This window comes from Stegostoma tigrinum, chromosome 4 (assembly GCF_030684315.1).
Source record: "Stegostoma tigrinum isolate sSteTig4 chromosome 4, sSteTig4.hap1, whole genome shotgun sequence".
Classification (NCBI taxonomy): domain Eukaryota; kingdom Metazoa; phylum Chordata; class Chondrichthyes; order Orectolobiformes; family Stegostomatidae; genus Stegostoma; species Stegostoma tigrinum.
The window spans coordinates 22,061,253-22,081,291 of NC_081357.1; the positions used below are offsets into that span (position 1 = coordinate 22,061,253).

Here is a 20,039-nt window from a genome sequence, read left to right on the forward strand (position 1 = left end):
CGTGGAATAGTGTAGGTTAGATGGGCTTGAGATCGGTATGTCAGGCTGGCACAACATCGAGGGCCGAAGGGCCTGTACTGTGCTGTAATGTTCTATGTTCTATGATCATGGCTGATCATTCAAATCAATATTCTGTTTCTGCATATACCGATTCAACTTGCCCAAATCACAATGAAGCATCTTTGCATAATACCTGCAGTTCATTTTCTCACCCAGCTTTGTGCCATCCACAAATCTGGAAAAATTGCATTTAGTTTCCTCATCTAAACTATTAAATATATATATAATGAATAACTGTGGTCCAAGCATTGATCTCTATTGTACCCTATTATTCCCTGCCTGCCATTTGGAAAATGGCCTATTCATTCCTACACTGTTTCCTGACTGCCAACCAGTTCTTTGTCCATGTCAGTACATTACATCCAATCCCACTTGTGTCAATTTTACATGCTAATCTCTTATGTGGAATCTTATCCAAAGTCTTCTGAAAATCCAAGTAAACTATAAACACTGGTTTGTCCTCATTAACTTTATCAGGTAGAGGTACTGAATTCTACTTCAGCAGTCATAGAACAATACAGCGCAAAACAGGCCCTTCAACCCTCGATGTTGCGCCAACCTGTGAACTAATCTAAGCCCCTCCCCCTACGCTGTCCCATCATTATCCATATACTTATCCAAGGACTGTTTAAATGCCCCCAATGTGGCTGATTTAACTACATTGGCAGGCAGGGCGTTCCATATCCTAACCACTCTGAGTAAAGAACCTGCCTCTAACATCTGTCTTCAATCTATTACCCCTCAATTTGTAGCTACGCCCCCTTGTACAAGTCACATAAGATGCTATAAAAAATGAGAGACCTATTTTACAGTCTACAGGATTTTCTTTTATATTGAAATCATTTACTATTATCTTTTTTATAAAAAATTAATTCATGGGATGAGTCTGTCACTGGCTGGGCCAGCGCTGGTTACCCATCCCTAACCTTCCAGTGGCAATCAAGTGTCAACCGACTGCCTTGGGTCTGGTGTAATGTGTTGGTCAAACCAGGACAAGGATAACAGCTTCCTTCCCTGCTGCACATTCGTGAACCAGATGGTGTTTTCCTGACAATTGAAAATTGTCATTTGTCTCCTAATTTCAGGTATTTATTGAAATCAAATTCCCAGTTGCCCTGGTGGGATTCAAAACTGGGTCATCGAAACAATACCTCTGGATTAATAGTCTAGCGATAATACCACTAGGCTGTCACTCCCTTCAACTTCCCCCATCTTCATAATACAGTGAAAGAAAATTTCATTATTTATTTTCAAACAAAAAACATCTTGATTAGCTCTCAAGTTGCCACAACCAGGTTGAGTGTTGCCAGTGGCAGCAAACATAACTTGATGGTCTGGTCTACATGTGATAGAGTGGCACAAGCTAGAACAGATCTTCAAACTTTCCAACAGTAGCAACATTACCATAGTTCTGGAGAAGCCAACTGTTAAGAGCGTCTCGATATTATCTTTTCTGTCAGCCTCTTGCTCAACTTCCATTAATTCTTTCAGAGATCATTAAGTTCCAACAGTTCTGCACAGATACAATGACTGATGAACACCATATGTTCTTCTGGCCTGAGTCAGTACTTTGTAAAGTTCTTTTCTCCATTTAGCTTACTCTTTGGATCCTTCTTAAGCAGCATATTTCAAAGCTGTTGATGATCTTCCCTTGCTCTGTTCCACTGCCCCATGCTTCACTTTGCACTATTTGCTCGTGAGATGAAGGCACCACTGTCACGGGCATAATTTGGAATAATAGAGCAGCATTAATGGGCAGAGTCAGGCTTCCACAGAACCAGGGTTTTAGTTTCAGTAGTTGGTGAGGTTCTGAAGCTGGTTGTGCAAGCCGTTACATTTCTCTCTCTGCTACAACTAAAAGCTTGGGCTGCCAGAATCGCACGTGAGATAATCTGTTTTACGGGATGCTACTATATTGAAACAATTGCTGTTTAGTAGTGAAATACTCTATTTTTCTGTTAACTTTTCCAGTAGAGTTAAAGTTACACCAACTGTTCTTTCTTTTTTAATTGCGGGGTAAGAATAAAGTGTGTTTTACTTGAAGCTGAGATAATGGGAACTGCAGATGGTGGAGAATCCGCAATAACAAAGTGTACAGCTGGACAAACACAGCTGGCCAAGCAGCATCTTAGGAGCACAAAAGCTGACGTTTCGGGCCCAGACCCTTCAGCAGAAGAGGGGGAGGGGGAAAAGAGGGTTCTGAAATAAATAGGGAGAGGGGGAGGCGGATCGAAGATGGATAGAGAAGATAGGTGGAGAGGAGACAGACAAATTAAACAGGCGGGGATGGAGCCAGTAGAAGTGAGGAGGTAGGGAGGGGATAAGTCAGTCCAGGGAGGATGGACAGGTCAAGGGGGCGGGATGAGGTTATTAGGGTGTGCAGCTTGAGGTAGTGGGGGGGGGGGGGGGGGGGGGGGAAGATAGGTGAGAGGAAGAACAGGTTAGGGAGGCGGGGACGAGCTGGGCTGGTTTTGGGATGCAGTAGGGGGAGGGGAAATTTTGAAGCTTGTGAAATCCACATTGATAGCATTGGGCTGCAGGGTTCCCAAGCGGAATGTGAGTTGCTGTCCCTGCAACCTTTGGGTGGTATCATTGTGGCACTGCAGGAGGCCCAGAATGGACATGTCAGCTAAGGAGTGGGAGGGGGAGTTGAAATGATTCGTGACTGGAGGTGCAGTTGTTTCATGTGAACCGAGCGTAAATGTTCTGCAAAGTGATCCCCAAGCCTCTGCTTGGTTTCCCCGATGTAGAGGAGGCCACAACGGGTACAGCGGATGCAGAATACTGCTTTGGCAGATGTGCAGGTGAACATCTGCTTGATGTGGAAAGTCTTCTTGGGGCCTAGGATGGCGGCGAGGGAGGTGGTGTAGGGGCAGGTGTAGCACTTCTTGTGGTTGCAGGGGAAAGTGCTGGGTGTGGTGGGGCTGGAGGGGAGCATGGAGCGGACAAGGGAGTCATGGAGAGAGTGGTCCCTCCGGAAAGCAGACAAGGGTGGGGATGGAAAAATGTCTGGTGGTGGGGTTGGATTGCAAATGGTGGAAGTCTTGGAGGATGATGTGTTGGATCCGAAGATTGGTGGGGTGGTACGTGAGGACGAGGGCGATTCTCTTTTGGTGGTTATTGCAGGGACAGGGTGCGAGGCATGAGTTGTGGGAAATGCAGGAGACATGGTCAAGGGCGTTCTCAACCATTGCAGGGGGCGAGGGAGTTGCGGTCCTTGAAAAATAAGGTAAAGCCGAATAGCGTAACTAATCAAATTACATCTGGAACACAGCACCTTACACCTGCCTTTCAATGAGATGAAAGTTAGCGTCTAGGCTATTTCCTTGATATGCTTGAAGAGGGTTTGTTCGGATCCATTACGCACTGATGCAATTCTTGGAGAATGAGGGTACCCACGTGGAGCTGATAGAAAGGGAGTTCCAGGATGTGGAACCAGCAAGTGAACAGACAGCAACAAAATTCCAAATCAAGATCAAGAGAGATCTGAAGGGGAATGTGCAGATTATGAAGTTTTCAAAGCACCTGTTATCCTTGTCCTTCTAGGTTGTAGAGGCTGTGGATTTCTAAAGTGCTGTTAAAGGTGCTTTGAGAGTTTCGGCACCTGCAGATGCCAAGCACTGTACATCTGTGGTGAAGGGACTGAACGTTGAAAATGATACATGGGATACAATCCAAGCAGGCAGCGCACTCCTAGATGATGCCGAATGTTGAGTGTTTTTGGAGTTGCATCCATCCAGGCAAGTGGAAAATATTCCCTCACACGCTGACTTGTGCCTTGGACAGGCATTGGAGGGACAGAAGGTGAATTATTCTCCGACTCCTTTAGCCACAGTTTTTAATATGGCTGGTCCAGTCCAGTTTTTCTTCAATGGTAACGCCTAGAACATTGACAGTAGGGGTATTCAGTGATGGTAATGCCTTTGAATGTGAAAGGACAATGGATACATTCTCTTTCGTTGCATGTGATCATTGCCTAGCAGTGTGGCAATGTGAACAGGGGAGGCAATGGCCTAGTGGTATAGTCTCCTGCTTCCATTCCTTTTGGGAATGCATTCACCATAGAAGGGGAAAAACGAGCCTGGGAGATAGAATGCAGCCTTGCCTAGCACATTTTCTGATTGCTTTCCAGTCATCATTACGCTGTTGCTCCCCAATTCTAGTAATTATTTCTGATGAATTTGGATATGACTTTCAATGCAATTACCCAAGTTGTTAATAATGTGAATAACTGAGGCCCTAATACAGATTCTTGTTGTATACCACTGGTCACATCCTGCCAATTTGAATATCTACTCATTATCTGTACTTTGTCACCTGCCACTCAATCACTTTTCTAGCCATGGGCTTCTACTTATGTTTGGCTTTATCAAATGCCTTTTAGAAATCCACATAAATAACATCCATAGACATTCCGCCTGTCCATTACTTTAGTTACCTTTTCAAAGATTCAGTGAGGTTTGTCAGACCTGCCATAAATCCATGCTGGCTCTCCATGATTAGCTGAAATTTTTCAAAGTGTTTAGTTACCATTCTTGATTTATAGGCTCCAACAGTTTCCCCACCACAGATGATAGCCTATCTGGTCTGTAAATTCACTGATTTACTTTTTAAGAAGGGTAGAAGAGAAAGAGCAACAGGTGCCATTTTCCAAGCTACAGGGATGATTCCTATATCTAAGAAACACTGAATGGCACTTTAGGGTATGACATGCATTGCTTGGATGTGTGGTGGAGGCATTTAAGGCGGCATTGGATGATTATTTGAATAAAAATATACGAGAATGTGGAGAAAAAGTGGGAGATTGGCGCTTGCTAATGATACCCATTTAATGAACTAGTACAGCTAGGATGGGCCAAATGGCCTCCTTATGTTGTAACAATTCTGTAATTGTAGGATTTTTGAGAGATGCGTTATCAAATCCTTTAGTACAGTCAGTAAAACTGGGTAGATGTTGTTCTGCATAACAATTATCATTGTTTGCCAAGGGTTTCAGAAGATAAATTGCGTTTCATGATCCTTTATCTTTTACAAAACCAGTGTTTGATATCTCATTTTATTTTCTCCCTAACACTTGCTATTAGGATTGAGGACAATCTTTATCTATAAAATCATTAGGCTAACTGTATTGTAGTTCCTTTGACAGAACAATAAAAACAAAACTAAAGAGATCTTCCAGGATAATGGCAGAGTTTTTGATCTTGTTGACAACAGGGGTTGGTCAGTATGTGAGTTCCTACATCTGTTGCTTCCACAAATTCTTTTCTCACTTCAGCTAACCCCGTGCTTTTCCCACTTACGTGATACATTGTAAATCAGCTAAATTCTGTGATTTTGAATGTATTTGGGCCCATATTTGCGAGAGCTCTCACAGGTTGCACAAAAAGGTATCCCTCTACTTGATCTAATAAGGAACCACAGCACACATCAAGCAATGTTACAAACAGTGACACTTAAAATTATGAAACCCCACAATTTTAACACTGTCAAAGAGAGAACTTACATTTTAGTACATAAGTAAAACAGTCAAATTTGACTGACTAATGAGTGGGGGGTGGCGGGCGTGGAAAACAAGCAAACACACCAATAAAAACATGCAGTCTTGCGGTATGAAGACACAGCAGACCTTTTAGCTTTAAATGGTTCAATAATTGTTTGGTCTACATAAACAATTGTAAAATGGCTGAAAGTTGAGAGAATCTTACATTTACTCATGTGTTCCATTGTAGTGTCAGCACAAATATTTCAGCAAATCAAATTGTAGCTGCATGTCTTCAAAACAAATATATAAATATAGCAATCTCTTTAGTATTCACAGTTACAAATACCCTCAATCCCCAAAAAAGTTATACCAGCTATAAAAAGTGCCGATGACTACAAAGTCCTTTGCAACAATCTGACATCTGACTGGAATTAGCTTAAATGTGGACGCTGAATCAGTCAGGGATACATAATTAATAGCTAAGTTTTGGTAGCTCCTAAGCAGGCAGTCGGATCAGATTAATTACTAAACCAAAGGTGCTGCACCTCTGGGTTGGAAGAACTAGTCCAACTTATGAGGCAGACCATCTTGCCTTTCTTAGGCAACATTTATTTTTGCTACTGTTTGACAAAGGAACATGCCATCCTCTTACCTCCATTAGGACCAGGGTCAGGGGGACCCAGACTGACACCACCCCAGGAGTTTCCAGTCCAGCCTTTTTCTCTTTTGATTTTTATTTTCCTTCTCTTGTCCCATTCCTCTCGTTCTCTCAGGGCTTCAGCCTGCAACACCACCTGCTGGGATCGGTCACGTTTTCCAATTGATTGAATGGTTCCACTTTTCACCACAGGAGCATTCAAACCAGGCCAGAGGAACCCAGCTCGGCCTAAAACCAAACAAAATAGGTTTTTAAAAAAAAAGTTACTTACATTGCAATCAGCCAAGGTTAGAAACACCTAGATATCAACAGGAATTGGATGAACATAAGACCCTCCGAATCATAAATTTTCACATCATGCTTCCTCTGGAAATTACATTCATTAGAAAAAAAAGTGTACAAAACACAAATTGCAAAACTACAGGATTTTCTTTTCTCAAATTGCTCTTCCTTCACTTTCAAACTAATCAGTTTCCATTTTCTCTTTCACCTTCAGTTTATAAGTTAGGGCGTCTTTTTGGATGGAATGGGCTTTTATTGAAATTATTTGAATGTAAAATATATTTTGTTTAATGCCAACCATTATACAATACATACTATGGTCATTATTATGGTCATTATTAAAAACAGGATGGTCAAGGTTCTTCTATATTTTTTCCATATTCTACCTATATTTATCTGCAATTTAATAGGAATGACTTTGCCAAGTTACTTTTAGAAACAAAACACTGGATCAATATCACCTGCTAATAGTGTATACTGGTACAGAGCACTGAACTGCCATGGATTTGTACATGGTGCAGTTACTTACCTTCACCGATCATCTGGCCTCTATTCAAATCTTTCTTCATCTTCCTTTTAGTTCGTTTACCTCTGCCCTTTCGTGCACCAGCGCCAAATTCTGCCAATACACCACGCCATAATTCATCTGCTGTCACTGTTAAGATAAAAACATTGCCATGGTGAACAAAGCTACCAATATCAATTGTTTACTGATCAAATTTTATTTGTACCCTAGAATTTCATTCAACAAAAATCTTGGATAGCCTATTGCTTTGTTAGATGCAGAAATTGATTATTATAATAGAGTATGCAAATCAGTACTCCAGGCACTAGGAGTGTTTCAGAATTAAATAGTTCAATTTTTGCCTTGACAAGTGAAAGCATGACATACCATCACCACCACGGTTTTACCCAAAGGTTCAGCCACTTTCATTAGTATTGGAATCGAGAGAAATAAAGTGAATGAAGTTTTGAACGTAGCATCACATTTTCTTTTAAAATTGTCAACCTCCGAAGTAGAACTATTTAATCATAAAATAGTCAGTCTATTATGTAGAAACCTTACTTTCCCAATCTGCTCCAGTCACAAAAGGTGACTAATTGTACTGTCATTGGAGGAACAGGATAGGGATAGGGATCTACAAGTTAATTAAACAATTGGATGGCTTGCCTTTCTCTGTAATGAATTTTTGTCTGTCTAGATTGGATCGGTGTCTGAAAGATCAAAGCAATGAAACTGCACGCCAGCATATTAACACATGGCCAAATAAATATAACAATATCACACACTAAAAGCCCTTGCAGTACAAGGCAGAACAAAAACTTTCAGACTCTTATTTGCCTGTTCCTGCTTGACAGATAGTGAGATATTTCAGCTTCTTTCAATAAACATAGACTGAGTGATCAGAAAGGGTAAGAATCAGAACTCCAAGCTGTCTTTGTTCACGTGGTCACTGACACACATTGTGCCCTCAACACTTGTCAGTGGTTGCTACTCTGATGTATAATTGAAGGGAGCATGTGATGTACACGTACATAACAAAAGTTGCAGGTGGTACAGTCTGGGGGCAGGTGCGGCACAAGGGAATGGTTTGGTGGAGAGAAAGGCAGAGGTGATAGTGGCGGTGAGGGCAAGCAGAGCCTTGGCCAGAGAGTTTTCAGCTGCTGGTAGTGGTGGGCGGAGGCAGGATTTAATGCTGTTTAGGGAGATGACAACGGCAGGGGTGGGTTGCTGTCTATCTTCGTTGGATGACTGCAGCAGCAGGTGGTGAATCGCATTGTGCTGGGAGGTGGTGTGAATGATAGCTCGGGAGATGGCATGGCTTATTAGGATTTGCTTCCAAAAATATACCTCACTCCAAATTTATAAACAAAAAACATTACAATTTAAACATTACAGGACTTAAGAAATTTCAACATGTCTCAAGACACGTCTTTTCGACTGAATTGTAATAGAACTACAGTTCCGAATCCCTTGGTACAACCTGGAAGAAAGCACTTAGTGACCATAAGTCATAGAAGTGGAAGTAAGGCCATTCAGCCCATCAAGTCCACTCCACCATTTAAATCATGGCTGATGGGCATTTCAACTCCACTTCCCTGCACTCTCCCCATAGTGGCCTTTCCCAATACACCTCAGCAACAGTTGCCACAAACTTTCATGTATTTCTTAGCATGTTGTCCTGGTCCATGCAACATGCCAGTCTCCAATGTCCAGGAGAGGACACTTTCTTTTATATTTATGATTCTTGATGAAGAAGAATTAGTAACAATGCACACGTACACACAGATTAGAATAGAAATAACTGGGGAATCCAAAGGGTCAAAAGGTTTGTACGGGTGCATTGGGGAAATTACTATAAATGAAAATTAAAGAATTTTGGATACTAGAAACCTGAAAACTTGAGACAAAAATAAAGGAAATTGATGGAGAAACTCAGTAGGTAGAGCAGTATTTGTGGAGGAAAGCAGAGTGAATATTTCTTCAGAAGCGATTGTGATACGAAAAAGGTGTTATATTTGCAGAAGACAGAGGTAGGAGAGTTGCTTATTGTGCATATTCAAGGCTGAAATAGATAGAATCTTTATCATAAGGGAATATTGAGAGTTATGGGAAAAGAGCAGGAAAGTTGACATGGAGAATATTGATCAACCTTGATTCTATTGAATAGCAGAGCAGGCTAAAGGGGCTGAACAGCCTACATTCCTGCACCTTTTCTGATAGGCCTTCCAGTCAGATCCTTCTTATATATTCAGAGAGACACTCCCTGCACACATTACCCTTAAGGTGACTGTGGTTTTGTTTTCCTATCCATTTCTGGGAAGTGGGTGTCACTGGCTGGGACCAGCATTTCTTGCCCATCCCTAGTTGCCCTCGAGAAGGTGGTTGTGAGCTGCCTTCTTGAACTGCTGCAGTTCTCCTGCTGTGGCTTGACCCACAATGCTATTAGGGAGGGAATTCCAGGATTGTGACCCAGCAACACAGCGAAGGAACGGCAATATACATTTCCAAGTCAGGATGGTGAGTCACTTGGAGGGGAACTTGGAAGTGGTGGTGTTTCCGTATGTCTGATGCCGTTGTCCTTCTCGATGAAAGTGGTTGTGGGTTTGGAAGGTGCTGTATGAGGATCTTTGGTGAATTTCTGCAGCGTATCTTGTAGATAATGCACACTGCTCCTACTAAGTATCGGTGTGGAGGGAGAGAATGATTGCGGATGTAGTGCCAATCAAGTGGACTGATTTGTCCTGGATGGTCAAGCTTCTTGAGTGCTGTTGGGGCTGCACTCATCCAGGCAAGTTGGGGTATTCCATCACACTCCTGACTGTGCCTTGTAGATGGCGGACAGGCTTTGTCAGAAGTCAGGAGGTGAGTTACTTGCTCCAGAATTCCTAGCCTCTGGCCTGCTGTTGTAGCCACTCAATATGGTGAGTCCACTTGAGTTTCTAGTAAATGGTAACCCCCAGGACGTTGATAGTGGGGGATTCAGTGATGGTAACACCATTGAATATCAAGGGACAGTGATTAGATTCTCTCTTATTAGTGATAGTCTGCTTCACCATCTGAGGAGTCACGAATGGTGCAGAACATTGTGTAATCATCGGCAAACATACCCACTTCTGACCTTATGCTGGAGGGAAGGTCATTGATGAAGCAGCTCAAGATGGTTGGGCCTGGCACACTTACTGAGGAATTCCTGCACAGATGTCCTGGAGCAGAGAAGATTGACCTCCCACAACTACAACCATCTTCCTATGTGTCAGGTATGACTCTAACCACCACAGCGTTTGCCCCCGACACTCTGATTCCAGTTTTGCTAGGGTGGTGGTGAACATAATGTCTTTGCCAAGGTTTGGAGAGAGATGCAGTGGTTTTCATTGAGGGTCACCCTAACAGCTCCATGATGAAGGACTCTACTCGACAGGCCCTTTCAGAGTTTTATCCAAATACATCGGTTTTGGAGCTTTAAAATTAAAAACTTACACTGAGACTATTTCCCAACAGTTCAACCACACATTTGCAGGAACAACTGTTCTAGGTAACAGTTAGCTAAGACTTCTACTAACCAGCCAAAGGGAAACCCACAGGTTATTTACTAAGCTACAGTTATGTGACCTAATTAAAATAAGTAAAATAAATCTGATCTTCTAACTTGACAACTTGTAAAAACTGGCCGATGAAAGCAAAACTATCACACACCAGGAGCTCTCAAAAATAAAATAATCAGAGAGAGAAATCACCGTGGCTACTGAAAAGATTGACAAATTAATCATCAAACCGCTTCTCTCACACAGAAAACCCATATGCCATTCATTCAAAATCCAAATGAAATGATATTAAATCATCCAAAAATCACACATATTTCAAAACAATACTCGAATTGTTAAGCTCCTGGGCGAGGAGGGATGAACTGGCTCTTCCATCTTCGTTTGTCCAGCCCCTCAGTTGTTTGCAACATTAAAAAGGATCCCTTCCTTTGTGAAAGGATATCTTTTTTCCAGACCCAGATGAAGATGTGCTTTAAATGAAGTCAATCTAACCAGATTTGTTTTCATAATTTATAAGCTTAATCTTAACTAAATAGAGAAACCATGAGAATAGATCAGAGAAATTGTAATTGTTCTCCTTGGTAAGGAGACCTGTTAGAAGTTTTTATATCATCAGGCTGGATAGAAAGAAACTATTCCCTCTAACAAAAAGGAACAAGCATAAGAGACCACAGATTTAAAGTGACGTACAAAAGAAGGAATCAGTCCAGGAATTGTTCATGAAGATTTAAGGCTTATTTAATAAGTTGTCGTTTGTACCTAGGTATAATGAACAGTGGATGGTTGAATCTGGTGGACATTGTAGTGGGGTCACCTGTAGCACTGACGTTGATTACTGAACAGTCAACTTCACAATCATTTGCTTTACAGGCTAGTTAAGACTCTATAGTTCTGATTCTTTTCCGAATCCAGCTTTCAGGAGACGACAGTATTATTTTGTTGTCCATTTCCTTTGTCTGGTTTGCAGCCAGACAAACCTTTACCTGCAGCACAGGGTGCCTACGGAGTAGTTCTTCAACTGACCTTCGCAGCACGCTAACACTCAAAGCCAAGCTGATGCATATGAGCATGTGCAGTTCCACAAGCACACTTCATTGTTGTTGGGTTTTCAAATCCCTATCCTTGCACATTCTTTGGAGGGAAACATACAAGATATGCCCGTTTCAGACATAAACCAGAGGTTTTTCAGCCCCTTGATGTTATCTCAAGAGGCTTGATTTCTGAAATTTCTTTGACCATATGAGTGACATTCAGTAGACCTCAATCGCCAGACAATCACTTCATTTACACGTGCAGCCGTTTTTAAGCTGTATCAACCCTCTTAAAGTAAAACACATTTTGAAATTGAGTTAAGAACGTCCACGTCTTCACAGGACAGAACCCCAGTCACAAAAATACTACAGATTGTTCTCCTATAACGTTATAGTTGTGTTCTTGCATAACGTTGTGCTATAGAAAAATCGCCACAGAAAAATCACATTGTAGAGAAATTGCTGTATCTGTATAGCAGAAAATTCACGTTATCCAAGTAGTGTCTACTATTCACATTACAGTCAATCCACATTAACGAAATACAGGTAATAGTAGAACCACCAGGACTTAAAATCATACATTCTGTACAGCTAGGAAACCTGGACTAAACAAAAAAGACCGAACACTACCAGAGACTGATAGAAAGTGAGATTAGAATGTAGAAGCAGCTGATTATTTAAAACATTTTAGTATAGAGGCGACCAATACATCCACAGCTTTGTTTTGTTCAGATTCATTCAAATATCTGTTTGGATTGAAGGGTTTTTAAATACCCCAATATGCGCTATTAGAGGATTAGCATCAAATTATGATACAGTATTATATTAACTTTCTGAATTGACGAGCCCTATCAAAAAGATTAAAAATCAGGCAGGACGTGGAACTGGAGATCAGAGTTGCAAATGCAAATCAAATGCCTCCCAGGATAGTAATATAGATTTTCCATAAAGAGAATTAACATTTTTCAGCCAGAAGTCATTTTCTACACAGAGCATTTTCTAATCATTCATTTAATCTATCCAGAAAACTCATATCTTAGAAATTTAGAAATATAGCTCATTTATATTTTAACATTGTTCAGTGGAAAATCACTAGGAGATAGATTTCTGCAGGCTTCACAGTTCATAAAATCAGGGAAGGCTACCAAGAATGCAGAGGCAACAAAATAATTCAGATTGTGTTGCAAATGCTGGTATGTCCAAATATTTTGTGATTTTTTTTTAAGAAAGAAAGAAAACTCAGTGGGGAAAAAAAAACAGCAGAACTGAGTCAGGCCAATTGGCATGATCTTGCGCATATATCTCCTCCCCAAAGGCCCACTAAATTTCTGATTAACACAAACATGGTTGCTAAATTTCAATGATTGTAGAGACCGGATGGGGAGACTGTACTGATCAATGAGAAAGCAAACACCCATTTAATAAAAGACTGAGAGCAAAGAGCAACCTTTAGTTTTCAGTTTCTTTTCCAGGATAAAAATGATCTAAAATGCAGTTTTAACTGGTAAGCATGGAATTGTGCTGACCAGTCAAACATCTGCATCAGCAGGAAGGATGACAGTCATGAACTCAAGATGATGGTTAGGACTACGAAGAATAGGTCATTTGAAATCTCTGGCTATCTGACTGGGAAGACTTGTGCAAAAGGTCAAACAATATTAATAAAAAAAAATAAAACAAATAACTGCAGATGCTGAAGACTTGAAACCAAGGCAGGAAGTGTTGTAGAGACAGAACAAGACTTGACGTAGAGTCCGGTGAAAGGTTGCTGTTTTGGTTTCAAACACAAAGAATGTCGGATCTGTTAAGATCACGCACGAGTGAGTGGCTTCTGATACTGTACCTGCAGACCCTGCCACAGGTGGGTGAGTTTTCACACACTCCTGCTGTGCACTCTGGCTCCACATCCCCCCTCACCCACCCCACCCTACCCCTGGCATATAGTAGACACTTGGATGTTTTTTCTCTGGCTTTGGGGGAATAGACTCACAGCCCGAGTCAGTGATTTTGGGCTTAAGGACATCATCGAAACACTTCTCACGCCCTCCTGGTAATGGTATGGCAAGACAAAATTTGAGATAGTTTGGGGGCCGTGTGTCAGGCAAACAAGTAATATAGTCAGCCCAATGACCGTTACCACTGCCTCTACGCCGTGAATGTGGCCCAGCAGACAAGATAGTGATATTGAAGCAGCCTTCTTGCCATTGGGTTTGCGGGATTTTGCAGAGGCAGCACTAGTGATATTTGTCTTGGGATTCGAGATACCCAGTGTACATTATCTGGGTTTCCAACACAAAGAATGCCAGGTAAGACTGCAGCACTGCGAGACTAACGAGTTTGGTAGGCCAGGTTTGAGTTTTTCTTTGGTCAAGGAACTCAGTAGCTATAGGCCAATTTGATTTTTGTTGTCATATGTACAACAGACAGATCATAGAGTATTTAGACAGAATGAAGAATACAAGGTTACAGCAGCACAAAAAGGTGAGCAAAAGTAAGACCAACATTAGATTTCAAATTTCAGAGTCTAATGATAGCAGGGAAGCTGCTGTTTTTGAATTTTTGGTAGTACATTTAAGCTTTTCTATCTTGTGCCTGATGGAAGAGGTTAGAAAGATTATCAAAGACTCCTTCCACACCTTGAAGCTCACTGACCCTCACAGCTACCTATAATACACTTCCTCCCACCCACCGTCCTGCAAAAATGCCATGCCCTATTCCCAATTCCTTCATCTCCGCCACATCTGCTCCCAGGATGAGGCATTCCTCTTCCCCCTCATGTGCCACCCCACCAATCTCCGGATCCAACACAGCATCCTCCGACACTTCCGCCATCTGCAATCCGACTCCACCACCAAAGATATTTTTCCCTCCCCACCCTCATCTGCTTTCCTGAGGGACCACTCTCTCTGGGACTCCCTTGTCCGTTGCACACTCCCCTCCAGCCCCACCGCACCCGGCACTTTTCCCTACAATCACTGAGTGCTACACCTGCCCCCATACCTCCTCCCTCATCCCCATCCCAGGCCCCAAAAAGACTTTCCACATCAAGCAGAGGTTCACCTGCACATCTGCTAATGTGGTATACTGCATCCACTGTACCTGGTGAGGCCTCCTCTACACTGGGGAAACCAAGCAGAGGCTTGGGGACCAGTTTGTGGAACACCTATGCTCAGTTCGCAATAAACAACTGCACCTCCCAGTCATGAACCATTTCAACTCCACCACCAACCCCCCCACCCCATTCCTTAGCCGACACGTCCATCCTGGGCCTCCTGCAGTGCCACCCGAAGGTTGCAGGAACAGCAACTCATATTCCGCTTGGGAACCCTGCAGCCCAATGGTATCAATGTGGATTTCACAAGCTTCAAAATCTCCCCTGCCCCTACTGCATCCCAAAACCAGCCCAGCTCCTCCCCGCCTTCCTAACCTGTTCTTCCTCTCACTTATCACCTCCTTCCACCTCAAGCCGCACCCCCATTTCCTTCCTACTAACCTCATCCTGCCCCTTTGACCTGTCCGTCCTCCCTGGACTGACCTGTCTCCACCCTACCTACATTCACCTTCACTGGCTCCATCCCCGCCTCTTCGAGTTGTTTCCTTTCCATCTATCTTCTCCTCTGTCCATCTTCGATCTGCGTCCCCCCTCTCCCTATTTATTTCAGAGCCCCATTTCTGAAGGAGGGTTGAGACCCGAAACGTCAGCTTTTGTGGTCCTAAGACGCTGTTTGGCCTGCTGTGTTCGTCCAGCTCCACACCTTATTTCGGATTCTCCAGCATCTGCAGTTCCTATTATCCTTAGGAGAGGTTTCACAGTGGGATTAAATTGTTTCTGAGATAGTAGGAACTGCAGATGGGGAATCTGAGATAACAAGGTGTAGAGCTGGATGAACACATCAGGCCATGCAGGAGAGGCACAGGAAGACTGACGTTTTGGGCCTAGACCCTTCTTCAGAAATGACAATTACTTTGCCAACCAGTCTTGAAATCTCCTCACAAGAGCCACTCTGTCCTGGGCTGCCTCCACAACAGGTCATGTTCTGGCTTGTCACCCTGCTTTCCAGAGTTCATACCATTCTGGAAAGACCAGCACTTATTCACTGGCCATTCCTTCAGTTTTCATCAATGGTTAGCTTTACCAAACCAGATCAGGTTTCTGGTTTTCCCCAAATGCTAATTTTGCACACAGTTATACAAATAAAAATGCTGCTTCTGAGCTTGTAAACACTCGTTCTCAGCTGTACTAAACTATTAGTGGCACTAGCTTCTTATGCGCCCCACACTTTTTAGAACTTTTAAGCCCCGATACCTGCCTGTCTGAGAACTACTGGGACATTAAAAGAGACGGATATCCAGCTGCTTTGAGGACTTAACTCACTTCCTCTTACCCAAAAGATGGCTGTGCTACAGTGCAATATTCCCTCAATACAGTCTACTGTTAATAGCAGAACAACTTACATTAACTACTTAAATCACAGGCTGAGGATCTGGAGTAAAGATTCAAAGGAGTCAGACAGTGTATAAAATTAAATAAGATCTTTCTTGGGATTCAAAGTCAAAAGTTATTCAGGTGAGGCAGTTAAGTGGTGCATTTTACTCATCCAACAGAATTGTTCGTATATCCAAAGTGAGAAACAGTATTTGCACCTCATTGTTCAAAATCATTGCATGAGAAATTAGAAACTTGACTGAGGGAAAAACACCACCACCTTTTGGCTGATCTTATCATACAACCAAGTTCAGAGAGACTGAATATGAAAATATGGCTCAATGACAGTGTATTTTTTCCACACTCAGTCAGGCCAGAAAATTTTCATAACCCTTGCATACAGCAAGCAATGAGAGATAGCTAACTGCCAAATGGCCGAAGGTTAAAAAGAGGGGAAAGGTTAGAATTTTTGTCAGATATTCTTTGAAAGCAAGAGACATTTTTGACAAAGTCTGACCAACTTAACACATTATGAATGGAAATAGACTAGGACAGAAAGAGCTGCTCAGCATCTGAAGGCTCCAGACCCTGTACTCAACCTCATTTGATGTCTTGTATTGTGAATACTGTTCCTGGTTCAATATTGCTGCAAGTTATTACAGCATCTACTTCAACATTTTGTGGACTAAGAATATTAGAAGCTTAGATCTCATTAAATTTTCAGTGCAGATCTCTGCTGCTATTATTGCTTTTAATAAACCCCGTGGTTCATAGATTATAGCTCAAGCTACACAGTCTGGTACAGTGACTATATTTTTGTGATGCACAGACTAAGAGGTTATGAGTGTGCCAGTCAATTAATTAATTACAATGAGGATATTTTGGTTTGATTTACAATAATCTAGATTTATATAGCACCTTGCAGCATATTCCAAGGCACTTCACATAATACTTGCGAGCTCAAACTTTGGGAGTTAATAGGAGCATCATAAATGGCAGCATGGATTCATTAAGGGCAGGTCATGCTTGGCAAATCTTTTGGAATTCTATGAAGACATTACGAGCAAGGTGAACAGTGGGGACCCAGTGGATGTGGTGTATCTAGATTTCCAAAAGGCCTTCGACAAGGTGCCGCACAAGAGGCTGCTGCATAAGATAAGGATGCATGGCATTAGGGGTAAAGTATTAGCATGGAGAGAGGATTGGTTGACTAACAGGAAGCAAAAGAGAGGGGATAAACGAGTGCTCTTCTGGCTGGCAGTGACTAGTGGTGTGCCTCATGGATCGGTGTTGGAACCACAATTATTTACAATTTATTTGGAATTGAGGACCATATGTAAGGTGTCAAAGTTTGCAGATGACACTAAGATGTGTAGCAAGGCGAAGTGTGCAGAGGAACATAGGTACATTGAGTGAGTGGGCAAAGGTCTGGCAGATGGAACACATTTATTTACATTGTAAAGTCATACATTTTGGTAGGAAAAATAGTAAAAAGGATTATTACTTGAATGGCAAAATGTTGCAGCATGCTGCTATGCAGAAGGATCTGGGTGTCCTTGTGCATGAATCACAGAAGGTTGGTTTGCAGGTACGACAAGTAATTAGGAAGGCAAATGGAATTTTGTCCGTTATTGCTAAAGGAATTGAGCTTCAAAGCAGCGAGGTTATGTTACAACTGTACAAGGTGTTGGTGCGGCCACACCTGGAGTACTGCGTGCAGTTTTGGTCTCCTTACTTGAGAAAGGATATACTGGCACTGGAGGGGGTTCAGAGAAGGATCACTAGGTTGACTCAAGTTGAGGGGGTTGACTTATGAGGAGAGACTTAGTAGATTGGGATTATATTCGTTGGAATTCAGAAGATTGAGGGAAGGATCTTATAGAAATATAAAATTATGAAGGGAATAGATAAGATAGACGTAGAGAGGACGTTCCCACTGGCAGGTGAAGCTAGGACAAGAGGGCATAGCCTCAAGAATAGAGGGAGCAGATTTAGAACTGAATTGAGAAGGAACTTCTTCACCCAGAGGGTTGTTAATCTATGGAATTCCTTGCCCAATGAAGTAGTTGATGCACTTCAGTAAACGTTTTTAAAGCTAAGGTAGATTTTTTTGAACAATAAAAGAATTAAGGGATGCGGTGAGAGTGCGGGTAAGTGGATCTGAGTCCACAAAAAGATCAGCCATCATCTTATTGAACGGCAGAGCAGGCTTGAAGACCCAGATGGCCTATACCTGTTCCTAGTTCTTATTAGTTGTTGTTGGTTAGCATGAGGAAAACACCAGGAGTAGGCTAAAAATTGTGACACCTGATTTTCACATCCTCAGAACAACAAAGTAAGCATTCCTCAAAATTTATTTATTTATGCTTGCACATTAAATTTACACTTTAAATAGTCAAAGTCCAATACAAATTCTGAATAATATAGGAGCTCTTAACAAAAAGCGAATATCTCCTCCACTCCCACAATTTATACATTAGTGACAGAACAGAACACGAAGGTTACTTTGGAGACTTAAAATATCGATTAATTAATTTTCTGTTGCCAAATCCCTCAAAACCACAACATGAGACAGCAGGCAATTCAATTATTAAAGCTTAATTACAGGAATATTTCAATGGAAAGGAGCGATTTGGATGGGCGAGGGAGAGTGCGAGGATGAGTGCAAGGTGAGGGCAAGGATGACGTGGGGGAATTATTACTAAATTGCACACAAAGTTCCCTTTACGTTTCTCAGGCCATTTCAGTGAGATTGTGCATGTAATTTATTTACTGACAGTGATTTGATTTTAAAATAACCAGTCAAGCTTTAGTCTTAAACAAGATGAAAAAAGGTTAGTTTTTACAAAAATAACTGAGATGCTTGAATAAAATGTGAAGTTTAACGAACAAGGATTAACTGCAGATAAGGAAAAGTACTTCAAAAGATGAAATTTAGTTTATAGTCTTTAAGAGACCCATCACTTACAGATTAAGTGTCGATTGTTCTTCAATAGCTAAAACGGTCTAAACCAGGTTACATCCTGGTGAATATCCTCCACACTCCAGTTCGAAACTGTACTTCAAACATGTTACACGTTTGTTTAACAAACTGTTAGACTTTAAAGGTAGGTTAGACCATATTAAAAAAAAGAAATCAATATCTATTGCAAAACCAAATTTATTGTGGGCAGTCACTGCACACTTTGTGATAAAATGTTCTCTAAACAGTTAAAAGGAGAAATATAACTTAGATATGAATATTTTACCTCCATACTCTGCAAAGACAGATTGCGGACCTCTTTGCTGGTGGCACACAGATGGTATAAGTCAATTTGAAAAGCCTCCAGTATTAACTACTTATAATGCAACAAAATAACCTTCATGCTGAGCGGCAGGATGGCATCAATCTGACCAGGTTAGAATGAACCGCAGCTACAATACTAACACGTACATGCATGGCATCTACTTTTCAGCTTCGCCTGAAGATGCTAATTTCAGGAGCTCCCTTAGTAAGCTAATAAAAGATCATTTGACCTCTCAATATACATTCTTAAACAACATATTAACAAAGCCAGCCTCTAAATACTGAACATTATGAAGAAAATTGAAACATTGAATGTTGAAGATATTAAATTGCTTCAGGCCACTTTTAGCACCAGGAAGACAAACTTACATTTGTTGAAGAAGCTGCTGTATCTATACTGATGGAATAAAAAAGGGAGCGGCATCCATGTGGTCAATCCAGTCTGGGTAACCGAGGTGCACTGAAGAAAGGGGTAGACTGTCCACTTTGCAAATGCTCTTCCTAGAGGGGGAGGGAGATAAAAAAAAACAGGTTTTATAAAAGACAAAAAAAAACTTGACAGCACAAAATTGTAGATCGTTACAGAATATAAAGATAGCAAATAGTAAGACAGGACAGAATTTCTGTCCCTAATATAAACCAAACATTTCCCAAGACAACTGGACAGTTGACCATCTTGCAGAAGATAGGATATTTCAAAATTTGAAGTTTCCCTCTAGCCCAAATATCAACACGCAGTAATTATGCAGGATTCAAAACCATCGGTC

The 20,039-nt window shown here is 41.6% G+C and overlaps 1 protein-coding gene across 1 annotated transcript in view; it reads right to left on the reverse strand.

Annotated features, from left to right (window-relative positions):
* The window catches only part of mrps5 (mitochondrial ribosomal protein S5), a 130,497-nt gene that overhangs the window by 97,351 nt on the left and 13,107 nt on the right, over positions 1-20,039 (reverse strand). The window contains exons 2-4 of the mRNA XM_048531860.2: positions 19,642-19,773; positions 7,012-7,137; positions 6,195-6,428 (exon numbers count right to left, since the gene is read on the reverse strand). Of these exons, the coding sequence (XP_048387817.2) occupies positions 6,195-6,428; positions 7,012-7,137; positions 19,642-19,773 (492 nt within the window). The remainder of the gene's footprint in view (positions 1-6,194; positions 6,429-7,011; positions 7,138-19,641; positions 19,774-20,039) is intronic.